At 37.7% G+C, this 23,141-nt stretch overlaps 1 protein-coding gene across 2 annotated transcripts in view; it reads right to left on the reverse strand.

Moving 5' to 3' along the window:
• Nucleotides 1-3,230: 3,230 nt before the first annotated feature.
• Nucleotides 3,231-23,141, reverse strand: part of CTNNBIP1 (catenin beta interacting protein 1) — a 37,241-nt gene continuing 17,330 nt past the window's right edge. For both annotated transcript variants that reach the window (XM_013960524.2, XM_013960516.2), the window contains 3 exons: nucleotides 17,301-17,422; nucleotides 16,714-16,804; nucleotides 3,231-3,376 (listed from right to left, as the gene is read on the reverse strand). In XM_013960524.2, the coding sequence (XP_013815978.1) occupies nucleotides 3,318-3,376; nucleotides 16,714-16,804; nucleotides 17,301-17,422 (272 nt within the window). In that variant the 3' untranslated portion in view covers nucleotides 3,231-3,317. The remainder of the gene's footprint in view (nucleotides 3,377-16,713; nucleotides 16,805-17,300; nucleotides 17,423-23,141) is intronic.

The raw sequence follows: 23,141 nt of genomic DNA on the forward strand, positions 1-23,141 counted from the left end.
TCAGGCAACAGTTCCTTCCAAAGAGTCACTATGCCACGAGTTCACGTGTTCTGCTACTCCAGGGTTTATTGTAGGACCTGGAAGAATCAGTCTAAAGGCTGATGTGAATGATGAGAAATCTCATTTTCATTTACAATGGGCAATGCTCACAGTCACAGTGACCTTAGTGACAATTACAGCAATTGCTACCCATCTGGGGAGAGATGCGGGAGGGCACCTGATTCAGCTCTAAATCTTTCCCTCATACTCTTGCAAACACACTGTGTTAGGAGAGGTAGATGATAAGCCTGGTAAGAACAGAACTAAGTGTAAAGCACATTTTGAATGTCTAAAGGAATAGCAAAAAGACCACCCAAAGGATTCAGATGTGCATTTTTTGGAAGTTAATGTTGAAACCTATGATGCTCCCTTACTGAATACTTGAAGCAGTATTTGATTGGTAGTTGAACTATATATCCCTTTACATTCACAAATTCCTTTCTATATTCACCTCTGGCCAAGAAAATGCTGGAACTCTTCTTTTCATTAGTAATGGTTTGCATGAGAAAGCTGAAGTACAAAGGTAAAGCTAGAGAAATTCGTATGTGCAATAAATAAGTCAGCCACTCATACACACCCTGTGCAGGTTTCTCTACCTCCCAATTGTTCTAAGCTCCACAGTGTTAATAGGTATTTGGTTTTCATAGCATGAAGATAAGTACCTAAAAATATAATTCAAGGGGAATATTGGAAGCCTTCTTTTACATTATCCTCTCTCTTGATTTATATACGAATTATTTATTACATATCTTTTGGCACTGTTTTAAAGATAAGAAATCATGTGGGGAAGGGAAGAGAACACAGGTAACAAAGCACACACAGTCTCAAGAGACTAGATTTCCCCCCGTTTCTTAATCCCAAAACATGTTGTTATACAACACATTGTCATTTCTCAGTACGTATTATTCCAGAATCCATGTGTGAAGTCTGCATGGAAGTCTTCCATAAAGGTGAAGCAACTATTTTCCATTTGGCGGTTAACAGTATAATAAATCAATATGAAACAAGAGTAGCTATTAAAAACTGTATTTCCCCCCCCAACAGTTACATTTTCAGTGAAAAGATTAAACCACATAAACACTTCACTTTTCTCCTTAAAAAGATTTAACAGCTCAGAAATGCCATAGATACACATGGAGGATGCATGTTAGCTTGACAATGACAGGCCACCACAATCCAGCCCATTCATTCCAGCCAGCAACCAGAAACACACGTACCCCCTTAAATTAACCCTTTAAGGGCTGCCCCTTTGCACCAAAGTTAAAATTAAAGTGTCTCTTAGGCAACCAGGTCAAAATTTAAAGAATCATTTGGGCTAATTCCTGGTTTCATTTTAATAAAGAAAATTTTCACCCAGCCCCAATAAACAGGGGTAAAAGATTAACTTTCACATTGAAACTTTACAAAGCTGCAACTGAATCAAAAGGATCTTTTTCATAAATAGATGTACAGTTGTTCTCATTACACAATATTTACTTGCTCAAGATAATTTCCCTCCCCATGCTCACAAGTCCCTTCTTTCTCTCGCATACATTCCATTGGTTTCTTTCAAGCTCTTCCCCACTTTGAGACTGTGGCAGCATCTTGTCGTCATAACTTCTTGCCATGAAAATGGTCATATTGTCACAGTCAGATTCCAGAATTATTACTCCAAAAAAATTAACAACCATATGAAAGGAACCAGGAACAGGTGAATGGAGTTCTGCTTGAAAAGGTTTTGAAACATCTTAAAAATCAGTGCAACTCACAGGAAAATCTAGAAGTATTGTAAAAATGACCTGCACATACTAAAGAAAATGAAGTGCTAGGCTTTAGGCAGCAGTGCTAGAAACTTCAGGCTTCTGGTATTTTGTGTGCAGATTCAGGAACAGTCAGTGCACTTCCTGAAGTTTCACCACAGGTTCTTTAGTTTGTAAATGCTTACATGTGTGTTTTAAGGGCCTGCAGCTACTACCAGAATAAACCTGAAAGTGTCACTGGTACACTTGTGATTGGACAGCTTAGTGCGGTGCTACTGCCTCTCTTGGACCAGTGCCTAAAGAAAATGGTATTATCTTAGGATCAAGATAAATTCCATCTCACTGAACTGCTGCAGGGAGCCAAACCACATATAATTTTTCAAGTGATTAGGAACTCAGTTTATTAAAGCCCAGTGAAACTTGGATTTAAACTAATGGTTATTAATTTTCCCTTATATGAGCGCTAAGTCTTATGCAGCAATTAAAGGGTTAAAGTGGAACTATATGTAGTATTTGAAACAGTTCACACATTCCCTATACAAATTTGGCAAATTCATGTCACAGCCATAGATCTCATTCTTGCAATTCCTGCAAAATATCTACAGCTCCTCTGTCAGAAGCAAAGAGAGAAGCCACCTGAATGACCGGACTTTCCAGGAGTTCATAGTACAGCCCACAGAGAAGCACAGAAGGGCTGGTGATCTCCAAGTTCCAGCTGAAACAGGTAGACTTATTGAAGTAAATATGCTTTCGACACATGCTCCCAAAGAGCTTGAGGCCACAGAGCAGATGAGTATGGAAAAACTGATTGCATTGGAAACACTGCAGCCAACAGGAAATTAAAAACATTATTTCAAAGCCAATCAAAACCAAAACAAATAAACCCAAAAAGCAAGCATGTATATGTGTGCGTAGATGTAATAAATACTGCAAAGCACACGTGTCCTTTTCCCAAGTCATTAAGTATAAAGTAATAACCAATGCACCAAAACATCAGCTTTTTGCAATGAAAATGTTGATGTCAGCAAGATACCTGCAAGCCAACTGAAGAGAAAGCATTTGCATTGTCAGCCAATCACAACTTGCTTCCAGTTCTACGCAGCCAATCAAGCTCTCTTCAAATTCACAAGTTTGACCTAAATAAGCACCACAGCATGAAAAGCTTCTTTAGAAGTAGGATGTCAACAGACTTATTTTAAAATACGAAATAAAATGAGAAATAAAAGGTTTCCATTGGTCAAGTTTTAAAAATTGTCTTCCTTTAGCCAATAAGAGTCTGCCCCTTTGAGCCAATCAAAAATACATCTTTAGGTTTGTCCTTAATTAACACAGCCCAGCTGAGTAGCAACAACGTATAGGAACAGATGGCTGAGAGATGCATTCTGAGGGCTGGGCAAAGGGAAGCAAAACTAAAAAAGAAAAGGACTACTATGGAAAAACTAGGGTGGGCAGAGGAACTTATTAATGTTCAGCCATCCTCCTTTATCTTCAGGAATCTCACTGTCCTCTCCAGTTCTGTGTTGTTCAGGTACCCTGTAGTTACTGTCTTCTATCTTCTGTCTCTGATCTGGAAAATGCCATCACAACATCCTCAGCACCTGTAACAAAAGATACAGAAAAAAGGGGACCACAGTTATTTCCTTTAAAAAAAAGAGTGGATAGGTGCATTATGAAGACTGTCATCCTACACATTGATGAAATCAACAGGAAAGGAAAGAAAGGACAGAAGGAAGAGAAAGCTGTGTTTTCTTATTTTTCTGGGGCTGGAACTTGAGATGTTCCAAACATTTCAAATTTAGATTTAAGATTTTACTTTGCAAACCAAACAAAGAAATCACAGTTTGTTTTTAAAGAAAACCAAGAATTCCTTGCTTTCACACATTTCCAAGAAACAGGATTTAAAAATTTTCATAGGATTGTCACCACAGGCATCTAGAGATAATCCTTTTCTGGTTTCATTGCCATGCAAGCTCCTGCACTATACAAGACACTTCCTGAGCTTCCTTGAAGTGTGAAGAACATAACCATCCAACAAAACTTCTACTGCCCCGTGCATCACACTCTCCTTTAAAATGACATCTAGATATTCTTTACCGCCTGCTCTTTTTTACTTTTAAGAATAAAAATAGTTTTAACAGGCCAGCTGAAAGGCTTTTTCTTCACTGAAAATTGTTTAAGTGCTCTTTATAAACTAACAGGTATTGAAAGTTCCCATTCTTTAATGGAAACGGAGTATTCTCTTTCAAGCTGAAGGCTTCCATTTACCCAGTGAACAGATACAGCTTTTCTAAGCAATGCTTTTATCTCTAGCCTGAAGAAATCTTTTCCACAAGAACTTCGTCTGTGGACTTTCTCAGATCTTGGATTTTTTTTCCCCCCCCAATTGAGGCTATCAACTGTGTATAATTACCATCAAAAGTCATATCCCCTAAGCACAGAAAGATGTTATTACCTACCTATGAAACATCTCAAAGTCTTTACAAACTTGGGTGGTCTTTCAAGTGGGCATTTATAGTAAAAAGACTTGTATGGCTTGAGAATCATGTCTGATATAGGCTCATAAAGAACACTGCACGCTAAGCTCTCATTCTTCAAAAGAGACCTTGAGATATTCAGAAAAACACAGCTCTCTGTACTTCCTAACTATAGAGAATAGCCTCATGGGCAATTAGAGAGAAATGTCTTCAGGATAATAGGGAAATAAAAACACATCACAGAGTAGTGTCAAAGCAATGCTTTAAATCAATATCTCCAGTCTAGACAAGAACTGGAAAACAACCCTGAAGGGCTGAGTGCAATACTTTTAATTTCTGGTAAAAATGTGATCCCTGAGAAAGTCAGATAAAAGTAAATGCTCTCTTTCATCTGTAGGTCCTCTAACTACAGCCATCCAACTGATCAGAAAATACAATGAACGCTCCAGTTGCTGTCGGTATAGTTTTAGACAATTATTTCCTCCATTCAAAACTTAAGTGCAACAGATGACACACAATGTTCATTTTGGCCTTCATTAATTAATCAGGTTTGCTTGGGATAATTTTCTGTGACAAGGTTTTCTTCAAAGCCTATATTAAAGAACTGGACAACAAAGTAGGAAATGCCAAAAGCAACAGAGGCTGTCTACCCCATCAGATAATACTGATCAGCCCTACAGAGTTCTCTTCCTGGAGTTTAGAAAGTTCAAATTCAAGTTGGACAGAGCCTCAGCATATAAAACTCTCCAAAGTTTCACCTGAACACTGGGTACAATAAAGACGACTAACAGAAATTACTTATCTGCTATAATGTTAGGAATGTCAGACAAAATTTTACTTTTTAGTAGTCTAATTTGCTCCGTAGTTTGGGCTCAAGAAATAGTAAAGCCTCAAAAAGATACTTCTCAATAAATTTCAGAGCATTCATTTTCAAAGCATAGAAAAGAAATGCACAACTGAATGGTAGAGATTTCAGCTCACGTCAGAATACAGTGCACACTCTTGGTGATTATACTGAAAAAAAATGCAGTATTTGATGCGAGTTACGAAATAAGGCTGTCCCTATCTTCTACTGGCCTTACAGTGCAGCATCACCTGTAGCAAGGCATCCTCAACATCTGGTAAAATAGGACATTATGTTTTCTACAATAAGTCTAGAGATTTTGTATGCTCCAGTTGCAGTAATGTAGAGGCAGCATGAGGTGTCATACTGGAAAATGGTCTACTACTCTCATTCTTTGAGATGCTTCAGTTTTGCCTGACTGATTAAGAATCAGTTGGATGAGATGGCTTTGGATCCTTCAACAACCCACCCTGAATCAAGAGCAGTAAGAGAACAGACAGTAGGACATGGCCAGTTTCTCTGAAATATTTCTGCATGAAAGACAAAGGGGGAAAAGAAAAATAATCAAATATATTAAGCCTTTAGAATGTAATTCTTACTACATCAGTTTTCCTGAAGACTGGCAAAATGATTTTACACAGAGTAAATGTTTCAAAACTATGAATTGCTCAAGGTCATGCTTAAGCAAGCAGCAGTCTAGAGCAGAATTCATATGTAGACAGCTCCTATAGACAGCATTTCCCCATCTCCCAGTCCTTTGAGTGAGAGAAGATTTACATACACATTCCAAGCTTGGTCTTTTGCTGGTAGCAAACTTGGGGGAAAGGGAAGGACAAGTTCTAACCTGTGATACTGTTCAGGTCTCCATGCTCAGGACCACTGTCCTGTGAACATGTACCTCTAGCATGAGGAGTCTACAAGCAGGAGAGGCTGTTATGTCCCAACTGCAATAGGGAAGGAATGTCCCCCCCCAGTAAAGGATGGTTGTAAATTCCCCTTGCTAATATCCTTTAAAACTAAAGCAATGCTTAAGAAATATGACTACATTTGCTTTTATACATACTCAAAGATGTTTGTTATACATACTCAAAGGAGGAAATATTAAGGACCAAGCAGTAATTTGTTTTTCATATGCAAGATCCGTATTTTATAGAACTACATCAAAAACTGCTCTGATGCTCCCTCTTGCCAACACTCAGAAGCCCTGCAGTCTTCTCCCTTTTCATCTCCTCCACAAACTGTTTTTTCCTTGATCAAAACATAAATGATATATAGCAGTAGAATCTGGCTCTGAATTAACAAGTTGCCACGTTGCCATTTTTTCTTTTAAGAAGTGCATAATACGAAAACTACTAGCCTCTACAAAAAGTAGGATTTTACTTGCAAGGATTCTGAAAAACAAACATATGCCAAAAGGAGGCAGGAGTGAAGATGTTTAAAAGCAGTAACGAAGCAAGTGCACAAGAAGCCCAGTCTACGCTGCCCTATTTTGCATGCATGCCCTTTAAAGCGGAGGAGCCTTTGGTATGCAAGTCCCAAGCAGCTGGGATATCCTAGCAACCGCAAAGTCACAGATGACGCCACAGTAGCAAGGAGATGAGCTGGATTACTTAGCAGATGTTGATTGTTTTCCCGAGATCTCCCCTCTCCACAGTCTAAATAGGAAAACAGAAATTATTCGTGCAAGTAACATGTGGAAAAAGAAATATATTCCAGATAACTGTACAACTCCATAAACCCACTGGTCAATTTTCCTGCCTGCAATTGCAGCTTCCTACCCTGTTCCTATGCACAGCTTACTGTGGCTTGTGTTCAGCAGTTTAAAACACATGAGGAGCAAAAATAGCTCTGGGCACAAGGGATGCTGGGTATTCTGCAGTTCGTTTTGGCTTTCACAATCAAATAGCTATCACCAAACAGGAGGTTCATGCTTAGCCAGCTCCTGCTCTAATTTTTTAGGCAGGCCTGGCAGAGCTTCGGTGCCAGTGTCACTGCTAATACGAACTTCTGTTAACCTGCCATTTGCCTGGACCTTGTATTGGAAAGGAGAAAGAAATACAAAAAAATACAGCTGGTCACTGAGACAGGAAAACAGAAAAAGCCAAATTAGTAAGTTATGTTATATTTGGAGGAAAAAAGAAAGAGTACAATAAAGAATACAGTGTAAAAGCATGGGAAAGTGCTTGAATATCATTAATATTAATGTAATATTATTACTTGTATCCTAAGGAGGAAATACATTAGTGGGTGGAGAACAGCTCTGGAACTCAAGGTTTCAGTCCTCCACTGCCAAAGGTAACCGCAGAGTCACAACTTTACTGCTTCTGTTTTGCCATCAATGTAATTACAATAACTACAGTTTTGAAGTGCTCTGAATCCTTGAACAAAGTTAAATGCATAGTTTTTATTATAACACCATCAAAAAGCAGTGTCCCTCTCTGATGTCCTTCAATACTTGATAAACGAGCTTCCTGTATAGTACTTTTTAACTGATGACAGGTGATCAGTATGAGAACCAAGGTGGGTAAGCAATTTGTTAATGGAAAAAACATGAATGATGTTTCAAATGATGATGACTGGGTGAAAGGGAGGTTACTACCGCACTTTCTCAATGACTGGCCTTTGTACCAATTTTACTCTCACATCCTAACGAAATTTGCTGGCAATGCAAAGTTGGAAAGTTCAGCCAAAACACCGTGAAGCAACAAAACAACATACAGGAATGAACAGGGTGGCAGAGAAGATCAGAGAGAAGTCTAAAAGGGTTTGGCTATTTATTTCAGAAGGGAAGAAATAAAGAAAAATATTAAGTGATGCATTTCTATGCCCCATGGTACCATTTTAGACAAGATTAAAGAACAGATTTTATGCACAATTCTGAACAGTTCTATTTCCTCCTCCCTCCACAGTTCCTTTTGTTATTTGGTGGAAGAGTCACTGTGTTCATTTGCAGGAATTACATGCAAACCAGCATTTGCAAGAGCCTCAGGCAACTGCATTTAAAAAGACAATTTGATCTATCAAATAAAAGACAATATTACCCTCAAGACAGACAAATAAGTGGGTGGGTAACCCCAGGGCAGAACACCCAACAGAACACCACTCACCTTTCAATAAAGACTCAAGCCTCGGCTGATTTCTTTTAATTTTATATTTAAGGAGGTGATACATTGTCACAAATAGTAAGACATCCTTTGTCCAAACAGCAGCAGCCACATGGAAACTTCCTGCAGGCTATTAAATCTGATGCTAGTATAAAGTTACAAGTACAGGACCATTTATTTCACACCAAAACTGATTGTTTCCAGACAGCGTCAATTCAGGCACTTCCAGTATATGCAGCAGTGCCCTCTGGGTATTCCATCTCATGACCTTATTTTATATTCACTAACAAAAGAGCCAGTTCATTAGTCAGCACTTCTCCATTCTTCAAGAACACCAGAAGGTCACACTACATGACTGCGATATAAAAAGCAATAATGTTTCTCAGATCTGGGACCGGTTTGTTCAGAGGTCTTGCAAAGAGGGAAGATACCTACATCTACTTGGGATGTAGCAGGGGGCAAAAGGCAACCAGAGAACTAGACGTTTTCTAAGAATCCTAGGATGGACTTATTCGTAGAGCCTCAGCTATTACAAAAATGAAACAGAAAAAATACTACAGTCTGAACCAAATTAATGTCGATAAAGCACCATGATTCGTCACTGAAAGCAGGTGGAAAATGACTGTTCAATTCCAGGTAATTTTCATATTTAGCTGATTTCTTAAAAATGTCTTCTCACAGCTATTTTTACCACTGGTCTTTTAAAAAAAAGGGGGGGCAGCTGGGGGGAAGAATGGATGTTTCAGGGTGAGATGTTGCACTACACTTCAGGTCTCTGAATGAACTGTCAGCAAAAACAGAGGAAGGCTGCCGGTACAAAAAACAGAATACTGCCATCGCAAGGGCCCTATCGCGTATCTGACAAAGAGTCCATTAGACAAAAAACAAAACGCACCTTCAGATGAAGCTTTCCATTGTGGGAGATTCTCCCCAGAATGACCCCATACCTGGAGAACTGAGAGAAGGACAAGAGGCAGCAGCAACAACAAAAAGAGAGGAGAAATACTGTAGAAGCAAAATCATGTCTCAGAGTTCTCTAACTGAATTTATTTAATCCTTACTGTGAGTTTTAGGCTTAGTCGAGCAATTAGGAATTTCACTAGTAGGTCTGACAGTGCCTTAAACTACTGTGTAATAATCCCTGGCAATTCATTTTACCCTCCCTATGACGTCTGTCTCTAATACAGGTATTCACGTTCTAGCAGAAAAGTCTGTCTGGCAGGCATTTTTAGCTCTTCGAAGAGAAGGCACTAGAGACGTGAGAAGCATGCCTAGTCAAATCCGAACGATCTGAAAACAGAATGGAAAAATTCTCTGCTGAAAAATAATTCTCGTACCCAAGTAAGGGTAAGAGTGCAGTATGCAAATGGAAGGGATGCTCGCAGGAGCGCTTTCAACCTTCCAGAAGCCACTGACAGAGCATGATTATTTCTGAAGATATCCTGCAGCAAGAAAAGCTGGGTGACATTTGTCCAGAAAAAGTTCACCCACATTTCTCAGCACAAAAACAGTTGTTTTTTTTTGTTTTTTTCCCCCCTTTCAAACACAGTCCAGCAACCCAAACTATCCGGAGCTAAACGAAGCCAATCTAACAAGTCTGCTAATTAAGCAATTCTACAGCAGTCTGTGCTCATGTACTAATACAAACATTTCCAGAGACTAAAGTGGTGGTTTCCCCATGGTGAAAGGGAAGCAGGGATTAAAGTACTAATGAATAGTGTCTCTGCTACAGCCTCACTTGGCTCCCACAACGGATGTTTTCTTTCAAACCAAGTAAAAAATCGAAGAAACAGAGCACAGGTTATGAAGTTAAGCTGCACATTGCCAAAAGCCCGTGACTGAGACAATAGAAACGTGAACTGTGTTTACTTTTAGCACATCCTTCACTAAGCTTTGCACTTCCACTAATTAAAGTATAGAACAATGAAAAAGGTATACACGTATACCTGGTCTTCCAGATCCTATACATACAGTTTCTCTCTCCACAGTCTTCCTTTTTCCTGGGCACACATTTCTACACTGAAATACAGGATTTGCATATATCCAATAAAATATTCCCCATCTTCCCTCATGAGCAAAGCATTCATTTCCACAAACGTTCTTGAGGCCTCAGACATGCAAACACCTCTCCCACCTCTCTCCTATAAGTTAACAATATTTAACTGGTCGGCCTATGTGCTCCTTTAAAAAGCAACAGTGATGGTCTTACCACATTAACCTAAAACAAACAAACAAAAAACAACAACAAATAACAACCCACAACCAAACAAGAACCCTGCTGCAATTATGTGGTAATTATTTGGATTGCAGAATTTAGTAGTTCTTTTATACTTTTACACCACTTGGCCTTCAGTCTTAGCAAGCCAAGATGATCTGATGGCCAAAGGACTGGTGACCGAAGTCACACTGCAGGAGAGACTATAGATAGCCACTGAGCTCAGCACATGCACTTGTGCTAATCAGTTAAACGAAGTTTCAGAAAATTATACCAAGATGACTTAAGTTAATGTGTTCCACAGCAAGTACTAAGCTACAGCAACATCAAGCCAGTAGCATGCAGGCTGGATTAAAAACACTACCTTAACACAAAGCAAGATGTTAACTGTAACATCTAATGGCTATTTCCAGGTGTTCTTTGAATGATGAGTAGATTTACACAACTCACATCCTTGCAGTCACCTGCAAAATTAATAGACCCGAAAAGCTTTTAGAGATCAGAGGGTTAAGTGTGTCATGAATATGTCTGAAGGATGCTGAGCTGAAAAAATAAAATTCCCTTTGCTCAACATTTTTATATGCAAACTTCTTCAATCACCTTCCAACAACTATCTCCTAAACAACATTAATTCTTCTCTGAAATTCCTAGTCTGGCATTCTAAAAATACAGCATGCACTGCTTAGAGGAGGAACACCTTAAGATAAGCTTTGCATTCAAAAGAAGAAAAGTACACTGAGAAGAGCTCCAACATTTCCAATTCTCCACCACTATCAGATATTTCACGGCTACGTTCTCCCTCTTCATTCACACCACAAGCAGCCATGGTTCATTTTTAATACCCTCCCACCCAGAGAACGTGTCTAACCTAGCCGAGGCATGCGTTGCCTCTCAGCTTTGTCCTCCCAAAGGAGCCAGCTTCTTCAAGAACCAGCATGACACTCCTGTTGCTATAGGAACACCCGAGCTGTAATCACCAAGGTCTTAGCATAATTCACATATCACGCTTACTAGCTGCATAGCTTCCATTTTCAGATTCACCATGGAGCAGTGACTTCAGACAGCCAAGTACTAGCCTACCATTTAAAAATGTAAGTAAATGGGAAACAGGAAATATGATTTTTATGCAGGAGGTGTTTCTGTGCACAAAACTTCCTATGAAGCATTTGGCTTGTGATAAAAATTTGTAAGGAAGCTTTAACTTCATCAGTTCAGTCTCACGAAACCTAATGAGCCCGAGCTGCTTTAGTTCTTGCTGCAATGCAGGGAAGAGGACTAATATGTAATATCTCAGAACAGCTAATGATCACATCTGACCTCTACCATATACACTGGTTAAACAGAGATGGCTTTGGGTTTCTCAGATATTCTTGGAGCCATAAAAAACAACAACAAAAAACACAGATCTCAGTTAAAAAGCTCTTTTAGGTAAAGAAAATGCTCTGTATTCTGCACTTCCATATATATTTTTAACAACATTATAGCAATGACCCAGACACAAAACGATTACAAAAAAAGGGAACAATATGATACTCAAACTTAGCCAAACAAATACTTAAGCCTAGAGTTTTAAAACTGTTGTTCAGGCTTTCCCGGGTTACTGAGATTTCATCTCCTCTGTTAACAGTTCACCCTTCAAAAGATAAAGTATTTTTGATATATCAGGTAAGCCTCACAACTGTCATGGATATATCATGTCTGCCTGGATAGGTTACAGTAAGAACAGAATGGGTGAGCAGACCAAGTATTAATAAATATAGCCAAAATATCAAGCTATGAACAGAACCCAGACATCTGAACTGTCTAAGCATTCCTTGCTATTGGGAGACTGCAGCCCATGTTAAGGAAACAGCACCTCTAGAGAGGTATATCAAAGTCAGTATACTGAAGGACCAAGTACTTTCTGAGATCCTGGAATACACTGAAAAGGCAAACAGAGCTGGAATAATTAAAAAACAAACAAACAAACCACCCAACAAACTGGAAAACACATTCTGGTCATTCAAGATCCCTTAATAACTGTTGCTCTAATATATGTTCTGGCTATAAATGTAAATATATTTACTAGATACAGCTGCACTAATTCACACTTGTGGTGTGAGTTAAATTTCGGTATCTGCTAGAGCACGTTGCAAATCCCTGGACACATGTCATTACCACCTGATTTACACAAAGACATTCAGTAATGCAATCAGACTAAATTTGAGCTTCCTGTTAAGAAAGCAAGATTCAGTTCAACTATATACAATGAAGATGCTTCAAGAGTGAAGCTGTTTCAAATGTAAAAGCAGACCTATGAACAATCCCAGAACACAGTGATTTTGTACGTTTTAATTGATGAACTCCTTTTGAAAGCAAAATGGGAAATAAAAGATCAGGTTTTAATTTGCCCTCTTCCTAGAAATACAAGCACAACTGAAGGGTGTCTTTGCCCCAGGCTTGTTTTAAAAATTAAGGTATTCTAAGGTGCTTCTGGATCAAAGTTAGAGATTATCTCCTATTGCTGAGCTCTACGACTCTAAAGTGCCTTCATGGTATTCTGCTTAAACTTCAGAGCTACTAACAATAGCAGCTCAGTGAAGGTTTATGGCTCAAGCACTTCTGAATTCAGCAGGGAAAAATGTAAAATTCTTTCTTCGATGCACTGTGACATTGTTGCAAATATATATTGGGCACAAAGGTTGCAGAGTGACTCCCTGTGGTCAAAGAAACAGCCTCAACTAGTAAGTTGACAGATCTTTATCAAAAAACATAGCAGGGAGCACCACACAGTGACAAGCTCAGCAGACCTACCTCAGGTGATTGCTATGGGGCCACCTGCTAGCTCTTCTAAGACAGGATCTCATGGATATACAACAAAGAAAAGCATAAAAATTGTAACACAAGTGAGACTGATGTACTTACAAAATTGTAGACTATTCTCTGTATTTCTTCAAAACAAAACTTCCTGTAATTGTGGAGCCAGACTACAGCATTCTTAGGCGATACAGAACAATTTGCAGGTCTATACCAAAGCATCTAGAGTGCTAGGGCCAAGAATGTCTTTAGAAATTCATTCCCTCTATTGAAAAGAAATGGGTGAATGTATTAGCTCTCCCTTGCGTGTGCCTGCTGAAGTCAGATGACTCTAAAAAGAGGTCTGGGACAAGTTAGGCTAAGAGTAGTCTGTCCGACTACTGGAAGAAAAGATGGTGAAATCCACTAACCTGATAAGTCTTTGTAAATGACTCATTGAATACACACCTTTTAGTTGTTTTGTAAGGCAAGTTGTATAAAGGCTAAAAAATCTTCCAGAGGAGATTCAAAGAAAACAGCAGAAAATAGGGAAGAAAATTCCTTTAAGCAACCTTGAAGAACAAAAAAATTTAAGTACCTCAGTGTGCGGACTTGGGACAGGGTTTTTCAGTGCAACATAATGCCATCTAGTGGAGACGGAACCTCCCTTGAGATGGCAAATCCAGCACCTAATGAATTTATATATCCATAATCAACACCTCCTGCTTCACCAACACTAACTATAGCAAAGGAGACTGATAGCTGATGATGGTTGCTGCTGGATGATCCACTACACTTAACTTCCTCCATAAAATAGTATCATGAAAGAAAACAAGCAAAGAGCAACATTATCATAACTAACTATTACAAATCTGGAGAAATTTTTCAGGAATAAAAGTCTTGAGCAACAAATTACAGTGGCTCATGCCTACACAGCACATTACAGTTTCATCCTTCTCCAGAGGAAATTATATTTGGCTACGTTTCTGCATTTTAATTTGTTCTTCATGCTATGCACAACTTAATTTGGAAAGATGGCATAATTGAATATGAAAAGGACCAACATCCTTTCCCATTTCTCTAGATAGTTTAATATTATCTTTCTTTGTTCTATTTTCCTCTAGCAAGAAAAATCGTAACGGTTGGGTTACCAGTTTAATTATAACTTGGGAAGGTTGAAGATGGATCCTGGAGTCTAATCTCCCAGGAAAGATACCATTATCACAATTAGACACAAGTGAGTATCAACAGGGAGGACTTCAATTCCATCTGGAAAAAGTCACAAGAACCCTCAAGAACTTTAAGAGAATGATTTCTGAGAAATCAGTTTGTATTTGTTCAAATATGGGACAAGGACATAGCTTTCTGAACAACATATGAAGCTCTTACTTTTCCTGTGTCGCATGATCAGTAAGTCTGGAAGCAGACCAAATAACTGTTGGCTGCTCTTTGATTATACTGAAAAGTTATGCAAGAATTTTTTTTAGTTGCAACTTTTTGGTCTTAATCATCCAGAAGAACACCCTCTGGGGGTTCTTATTCCTTACTCTCACTTTGATAGATTGAAAACAGCCAGAAATGCAGTACTTTGGTCTTCCTTTACAGTTTTAAGGCAGGAATTTCAAAGCACTCCACCAGTATTAGAGTCTCTAAAGCCCTCCATGAAGTGAGAAAATAGTTTGCTAATTTTACATATAATAAAACCAGATATTTTAGGCAACAAAGTCAGATTAAGATGTGTAATGGAACAGCTATATAAAATATCCATGTCCCCTGTCCGGACTTGTGTTTTCATTATCTGTTCTCTGCCAAAGTGCAGATAATTCAGCATGCATTTTCATTATGAGATATGCAACCAGTTTAGAGAAAAAGCTGAAAACATCAACCATTTAAGATAGCACCACAGTTGTCTGATAACTAAGGCAGTCTTTCTTGCTTGAATATATTGTCCTCTGGTTTAGAGGAGAAACAGGCAAATTTTTACTTTAGATCAACAGACAAGTTTAAGAATTCTGAGCCAAAATATGCAAGTATATCTCCATCAATCCCTTCCAGCTACGTGAAGAATGAACACACAAGCTTAAAACTGAAGAGCAAGTTTGTGCAGGTTGTTTCTAATGGTTTTCTAAATGACTTAGATCTATATTAAACTTCTGCTCAACTCAGTTCTTTCTGGCATACAAGTCTAAGTTTTCCTTCAAACCCAAATCCTACAGTATGAATGTGATCTGGCATAGGGCTTATGAAAGAGAAAAAAAATTCAGAAAGAAAAATTCCTGTTTAGGACATATTTGTAGATTCAGAGTAGCGCCACACGTGTTTACCAAGACTTCTGTGAAGGATTCACAAAAGCAACACATATGTCATCCCCTTAATGGGAATATAAACAAAACAAATCAAAATCATACAGTACCCAACTAAACAGATTGGCACATTAAATATTTCATAATTTACCAGAACAACATGGAATTTTTACTGCAGCAGTTACCTCCTACTGTACCATATCTCAAAGTTCTTTATGGAAACATTGTATTATTTTAGCACAAGATAGAAACTTCTACTGCTGAACTACTATGTGCAACATATATTAAGCAGATTTGAGCATGAAATTTCAAGTAGCTATCCCAATTTTGTTGCTAAGCACAGATGTCCAGTTTAAGAATAAATATCAAAAATTCAGAAAGTTATCTGATGCAGAAGACCTGTCTTACTGGATACAGTAAGACACTCAGAATTGTAGGAGCCTATGCATGCCTGAATTTAACTATGCCTGTAAGAAAAATCAGTTTACAATTTATTTCCATTTAATGCATTAAATACTGTGGGAAGCTATGTAGACGCATTCAATTCATAGGATTTGGCTGTCAGTGTTTTGCACTATCACGGAGAATAGGATGTTTAACATAATGCTCTTCATCCTAAGGAATGCTAGGTATACCCAAGACAGACTTTATTCATTAACATAAAACCACCTGTTGAACAGTACACTGTAGTTCTCCACAGATTACAGCAGGAACTGAATTGCACATGCCATAGATTTCTGGACAGGTTTAAGTAGGAAGCATATTATTACTGGAATATAGGATCCTAAATTTGGTGTTTACTGAGACTGTTCTCAAAGATTAAATAAAAACAGGGCAAATAAAACTGCATATAGATAAAGATCAATGTCAAGATGAACAGCCACTGGAAAAAGATGTGCAAATGTGACATCCTCTACTCCTGGTGTATGTGAAGTATGAGAGTCTTTATTCAGCATCTACAACTCTCTAAAACAGACCAAGAAAATATCGAAGACAAAAGTCAATCTGAAATTTGGTAGCTCACCTTCAAACTTCCTATATCTGTGTCATATCTCAATATTTTGAGGCTTTAAAAAAAAGTCACCTTAAAAACTGTTTTCTCTTTCCAGCACCATTGCATGAAAGATGCCTATGATCAATGAAAAAATTGTATAGGAGAAACTGTACAGGCTGCTTCCAACAGTTACAGTCGTCCCTTTCCCTCTATGCCCCGTACTCACCCTGATCAATTGAGTGTTGAGGAAGCTGGCTAAGTTGGCTATTCACTACACCCGCGTATGTGCGCAAGAACTCCTCTTCACTAGCAGTCAGCTGGAAATGTACAGAGAGTCAGTCAGCAAAAAGGAAAACGAAGAAAGACTGAAAACATAATTTCTGAGTTCCTAATAATAAATGCCATAGTTACCTCTATTTCTACTCTTTAACAGTTTAAGCTAATCGTTATTTGCCCTAATTATAACACCAGCAAGGCTACAGCAGCAAGCTGATACATCACACAGTTACGAAGAGAGTCAAAGTCACCATAAAACACTTGCTTTATTTTGTTGGTTTTATAGAAATGAACAACTTAGCTGTCTATAGAAAAATTATCAGATGTTCAGATTTAGTTTCAGGCATCACAAGCTTCACACAACTGATTTTTGCTTAAATATTATCTGAGCACAGATAATAGCTAAATCAATGATGGCTAAAACAGTTCAGCAATAAAACCAGACCATCACCTGCCCATCTCAGCAATCGCTATCTCAATTACTACAACATCATGTCTAGAAAGCCACAAAATATGGGTTATGACAGTGCATCTTACATTTGATCCCATCTTCCTCAGCATGAGTAGGACTCTCACTTTCTGCTGAATATACATCTCCTCCGGACTCTTTCCGGGGACACCCTCACGGTTCATTCCCCTCCTGCCAGCTCCTGGACTTCCTGAAAATACAACAAGATCAGAATAACACAAACCAAAAAAGTTAATAGGGTGGAACATGAACATTAGGAGAGTTTAATTTCCAAACTACCTATTTTTTACCAAGGGGCAGACTATGTAATAGTCTGGGAGAGTCAGGAATCACATGCTTGTTCAGAAAAATCCTTAAAAAATCCAAACAGCTAAATTGGGCCTTATGCATGTAACTCAAATATTCAGAGAGACTGATATTCACATTACTGCTAGCTCATTATCTGTTGTTACATTACTGCATGGGTAGAAAAAGAGAATTCTAATAACTAGATGAAAGAATTACCCTGACAGAAAAGCTTGTGCTTTGATTTTTTTTTTTTTTTTTTTAAATGATCACGGTCAACATGAAACCAGGATGCAACATACACAGTCATCGAGCTTACAACAGCCAATAAAAGCTGGATGAAATCTAAATTCCTAAGTCTTTTTCCTTCTTTTTTTTTAACTTTATTTTTATTTTTTTTAAGGTGATAAAGGCCACTTCATCCTTCTGTAAAATAAAGTCTATGTAACTGTTTTGGAGACGGGAAAAAAAAAAGGGACAGGAGCAGGGAAGGAATAGAGTTGAGCATCCTTTCTCATGTCATTTAAAAGCTGAAACTTTGCTTTTTTATTTTAACCAAGAATAGCTACATTATGGAACAAACAGACTATGCTATCTAAATTCTTTATGGTACAGCATCATTATACTTCGCTGCCTGAGTACCCTGTAACTATTTAAATTCCACAATATGGTATTTACCAAGACACAGCAGAACTGTTCAGATATAATCTTCAGTTGTTCTTAACAAACATGCTCCAAGATAATTTTTCAGTCAACACTAATAAAAACCTTAATTGCAAGTTCACAAAATAATGGTGCTTTACATAATATACTAGTACAGGACCAAACCTCTTAGCAGTGCTGTGTGTTGGAGAAACTTAAAGCCCACTAAGGAGTCCCTGGATGTAGGTGTACACGTGCCACTCTTCCACAACGCACCCGGGAGAAGTGGCTCCAGAATAGTCCTCAAATTAGTTTGCATTCACAGAACTGAGTTTGGTCCTATACTAAGCTATAAATCGAACTTCTTGAACCTTAGTAACCATGGGAATACGCTGGGCATGCTTAGAGAAGACCGTAACAACAGGTTCAGACAACACTTTTCCATTTTAAGTTTTCTTATAGTCAATACCAACCTTCCTCCCCACCCCCCCAACACCTTTATTATCATTATTATTTTTAAGGGGAAAGTAATCTGGGTGTGGAAACAGTTTAAAATCATACACTGGTCCTCCTGAATGAGTCAGAAATAATGCAAACTTCAGTAACATCTGCAGAGACAGGCTTTACCACCCAACTTTATTTAACATGATGAAGACAGTGGTAAACAGTACCTAAAGGTATATCGTCAGTCCTACTTGAAGAAGTCTCCAGTGGGAAGATTTGCATTACACTGATATAATATATATGGTTGTGCTTGAAAACTTGCAGCCTGTAAATGTGCAGGGTTATCATATTTTTTTGATATAATCAGCAAACTGCTTTCTGAAGGGTGAATAAAACAATCCATGATTTTGTGTAGTGTCAACTCTAAAGTAAGTAGATTGAATTATGCTACCAGGAGTTGTATTCCACAATGCAATTTATTGAATGATAGCAAGTAATACTATCAATAGTAAGACAATGAACAAAATAACAGTCAACAAAAGATAAGTTATGCATATTCTGAGACGGATAAAATAAAAAATGTTTATCTAGATACCAAATAAGCCTGAAAGATTGAAAAGTTGTGTCTGGTTCTTAATATTGCAATACTGCATACATTTATTTTTAGAATACAGTTACTTGAGGGGGGAAGGTGTTGCATTAGTATCAGAGAAATCAAGTTAGAGGGAAAAAAAAGCACAAGCAACAGAACAGGACTGTCCTATATAATCCCATCTCATTTCTTCACCTGCATGTGCCCCTCTCTAGTATACATTACATTTATACCTCAAATACCACCACACTTTTTTCTCTCTACTCTCCTATATAAAGAGAGATAGCTCTCTTAGAGCTCTTGTAAAAAAATATTTGGCATCAAATTTCTCATTTTTTTAATCAATTGGAAAGTTCTATTTAAGTAATATGTGTATTATACCACTGTGCTGATGTGCCAGGTTATACCAATTTCTGCTGTTTTAGCATTTCCAAACTGCACCAGTCTGTCACTCTACAGGAAACTCAGACTTGGAGACTGACAGCAGCAAAGTTTACTAACATCACAGTCAGTCAACAGACCTGGATGACAGGAAAGTTCAAGCTATGAAAGAACTCATTTACTACTGCAGAAATAGAAAAAAAAAGTCAACTACAATTTCTAGATTAGGAAATCAGAGGAAAAATGTGCAACATTTTCAGGAGTAATCACAGTATTTTGTTGTGTAAATTAGCATGATGATAAAGCACATATGTATAACATGTTTGGAAACATAAGCATATATTGACTAGTTTGGCAGAATTACAGAACCAAATGCCACAAATAAGCAATCTACCCTTAGAGCAGTTAGTTTCTAAAAATGATTCTAGGAATATATCACATTCTTACTGTCTTTCTCTCAAATCTGGATTTTGAATTCTGTAATATGAATAGATTTAGTGTATATTGATATTTAACTCATAACTAGGTTAGCTTTCAGGATAGTTTGTTTAGACAAACCTCTTCTTCCAAATACCCCAAAGATCCATTAAGAAATGTGATTAATAAGGGAACAAAGACTAATAGGTCAACTGATTTAGTGGCCAGAGACAGAGACCAAATGCTTGCAAGTAATTTAATATAGGGTAATAGCCGTTTCAAGGGTGCATCACTTGAGAGGTAGGCTGTTCATATCATAAATAAGCTGGAAGAAAAAAATCAAGTTTACAGAAGAAAACAACTCTATAATAGTGAATAAAAGCCTTTTCATATTCTTGGTCTCTGCATCAGCATGTCAGGTATTGCACTGAGAAGAGAGAGTTCTTTCTGAAACTAGAGTGTTTTCTTTACAGAATCAAAATAATCTCATTGAAACACAGTAACACACCTTTGGTTTAAAAATGAGCAAGTTATATACCAATAGGTGGCAGTACCTACAAGCACCAAGAAAATGCCACAGTTACCCCCGTTCCAGCTACAGAGAGCCACACTTTTCCACAACCCATTGCATGACAAATATTACAGGAGACTTGTTGTCAATAAGTATAATTAAATTACCTATTGCTTTCCGTCACAATAATCTTTCAATTATTCATTAATTTCTCATACTTTAAAAGGGGTGATGGAATATTCCATGCCTACCTGAACCTAATTCTTCTAAAACAAGCTTCAGCCAAGACAGATTAATCATGAAATACTTATTTAACAGGAAAGATAAATTAAGGTTTACCCATTCAGCGAATACCTTACAAAGGTAGTAGTAATATGGGAGGTGAGGGGAAGAAGGATCAAAATACTCAACATGTATCAAAAGCTACCAAAATATATGCATACAGAGGCCAAATTGAGAGCAATAGCACTTTGATCTTCATACATTTCACAATTATTTTGGGGGATCATCTTCTTGGCCACCACAGTTTTTCCTAAGTGATGACATTAAAGTAGAAAGACAAAGATCTTAAGACAATACCGGGACCCCAATGTGAAAAACATGTTAAGCCATCTCTTTTCCTATAATATAAAGCTTTTACATGTCTCTTATTTATAAGACACAATTTATGATGACAAATACTACTCAGTGTATACATTGTGTAATTACATCAGTAAATTTCCACAACCACTTACAAAGCTAGTCTATGAGTAGAAGACAACACAATACATCTTTACATATGAAGAACAGGAAAAAATCTTACCAAAGCATTATCGTTTTGCTTTTTCAAGAAAGCTATATATAATCAAATATTACTTAGTAGGATTATTCCTAACTGTATAACCCTTTCTGGGAGGTATGTATGTGTATATAAAAATACATACATACATAATATATTTGCATGTCTGTGTGCATGTATACCCACACACGCTTTCTTCACATATATGCATACCTGTGAAGAAAGTACCCCTTACTCTCTCTCTTCCCAAACCAATAAAACATTAGAGATTTCCCTGCCAACATACCTGCTTCTAAAAAACCACACAAGATCAGATAATCCAAGTGTTCAGTCCCGATTAATGATCAGAGCTGGAAAAAAAGTATGAGGCAACTGCCCTGCAAAAACAAATGAGCAAACATTACAGAAATATACAAACTGAAGACCAGAAAGACCCTTCAATAGGTTTTAAATCACAGCCTCTAGGCTTGTCTGGGATTTGCAGACCCTTTTTATTTTGAAAGAATAAGTTTTTAAAAAGCCAAGCCATTCTTCATCCACAACATTTGCACCCTATCCATACCAATGACATTCCCAGTCATTTGAGAATGGAATGCATTCAAGCTTTGCATTCTTTAAAAAGCTTTCAGCATAAAACTCAACTCTCTGGAAAAGCAAATAAAAGTAGTTACATGTAATTTCTTCTAGATTAAAAAAAAAAAAAGCATAACTTACCAAAGAATTGAGGAAAAAAACTCCTCAAACTAGGAGAAAACCAGGAAGAAATGGAAAGTATGGTGATTTTGACCAAAATTATTGTTTTCAACTATGCATATGTTATCTGAATATAGCAATTATGAAGATGACACTTGAATGTTGAGTTAGAAAACCCTTTGCACAGAACTTTTCAGACCAACCTCAATGTTCAGTCACCAACAGCTAACATAGCTATATAGGGTTTTTTTGTTTTGTTTTTTTAAGACTCAGGACATATTTCTGAACCTATTTTAGAACTGATACTGGGTATTGGGGCTTGGTAAGAATTTGTAAGTCTCACCATCCCTTTCATGAGCCTGTAAGCCAACTGGTTCAAACTCTCAAATGAAGTGATTGTTTTTCCTTCATGGCTGTTCACCACCCCATACAGATGCCATTACTAGCAGAGAAAAAAGATAAAAGCAGTGGAGAGCTACTCAACTATTCCATACACCAGATCTAGCAGCGTGAGGCTGGATCCAAAATACCTGCTAGCTTCACCTACAGGTTTTCTACAGCAGCTCTTGCTAACAAGTGCTGGAAACGGCAGAGCTTTACCAATGGCTCAGAAGAATCACTCCACCTCTCCGGAGGAGAGGAACTGCCTGTTATGAAAGGCCTATTTAAACCATACATTTCTCCTTCACTAACTAGTTCCCACTATTCTTGCCCTCTAAATACGCAGTGCAATCCCAAGAAAGATCATCTACAGCATTGACAACAGGACCACTTACAGTAACTAATTTTTGTTCTCATTTCTATAGACTTCAAAGAACCCCACCACCACCACTGTACACTCACCATACAACTGTGAGAACTCATTCCTAAAAAAAAGAAAAAAAACCTCACACACGCAAGAACTAACCACTTTGGAGATGCATTTATATCCTGAGAGTAACAGCATATTTACAGTTACCATTAAAATTCCCAATCCTCCCCCAAGTGGCAAATAACAGTAATCTATGCATTACGTTTTATTATATTTACCAAACACAAATGAAAACAAAAAGATGAAATGCTTGCCTGAAACTATAAATTCAGATGAATTCAACTGCATATTGAAATATAGTCTACATACAGGATGTTTTCATGACCAACCAGAAGGGTTAAACTATAGATAGTTC

The sequence above is a fragment of the Apteryx mantelli genome, chromosome 26, assembly GCF_036417845.1.
Source record: "Apteryx mantelli isolate bAptMan1 chromosome 26, bAptMan1.hap1, whole genome shotgun sequence".
Classification (NCBI taxonomy): Eukaryota; Metazoa; Chordata; class Aves; order Apterygiformes; family Apterygidae; genus Apteryx; species Apteryx mantelli.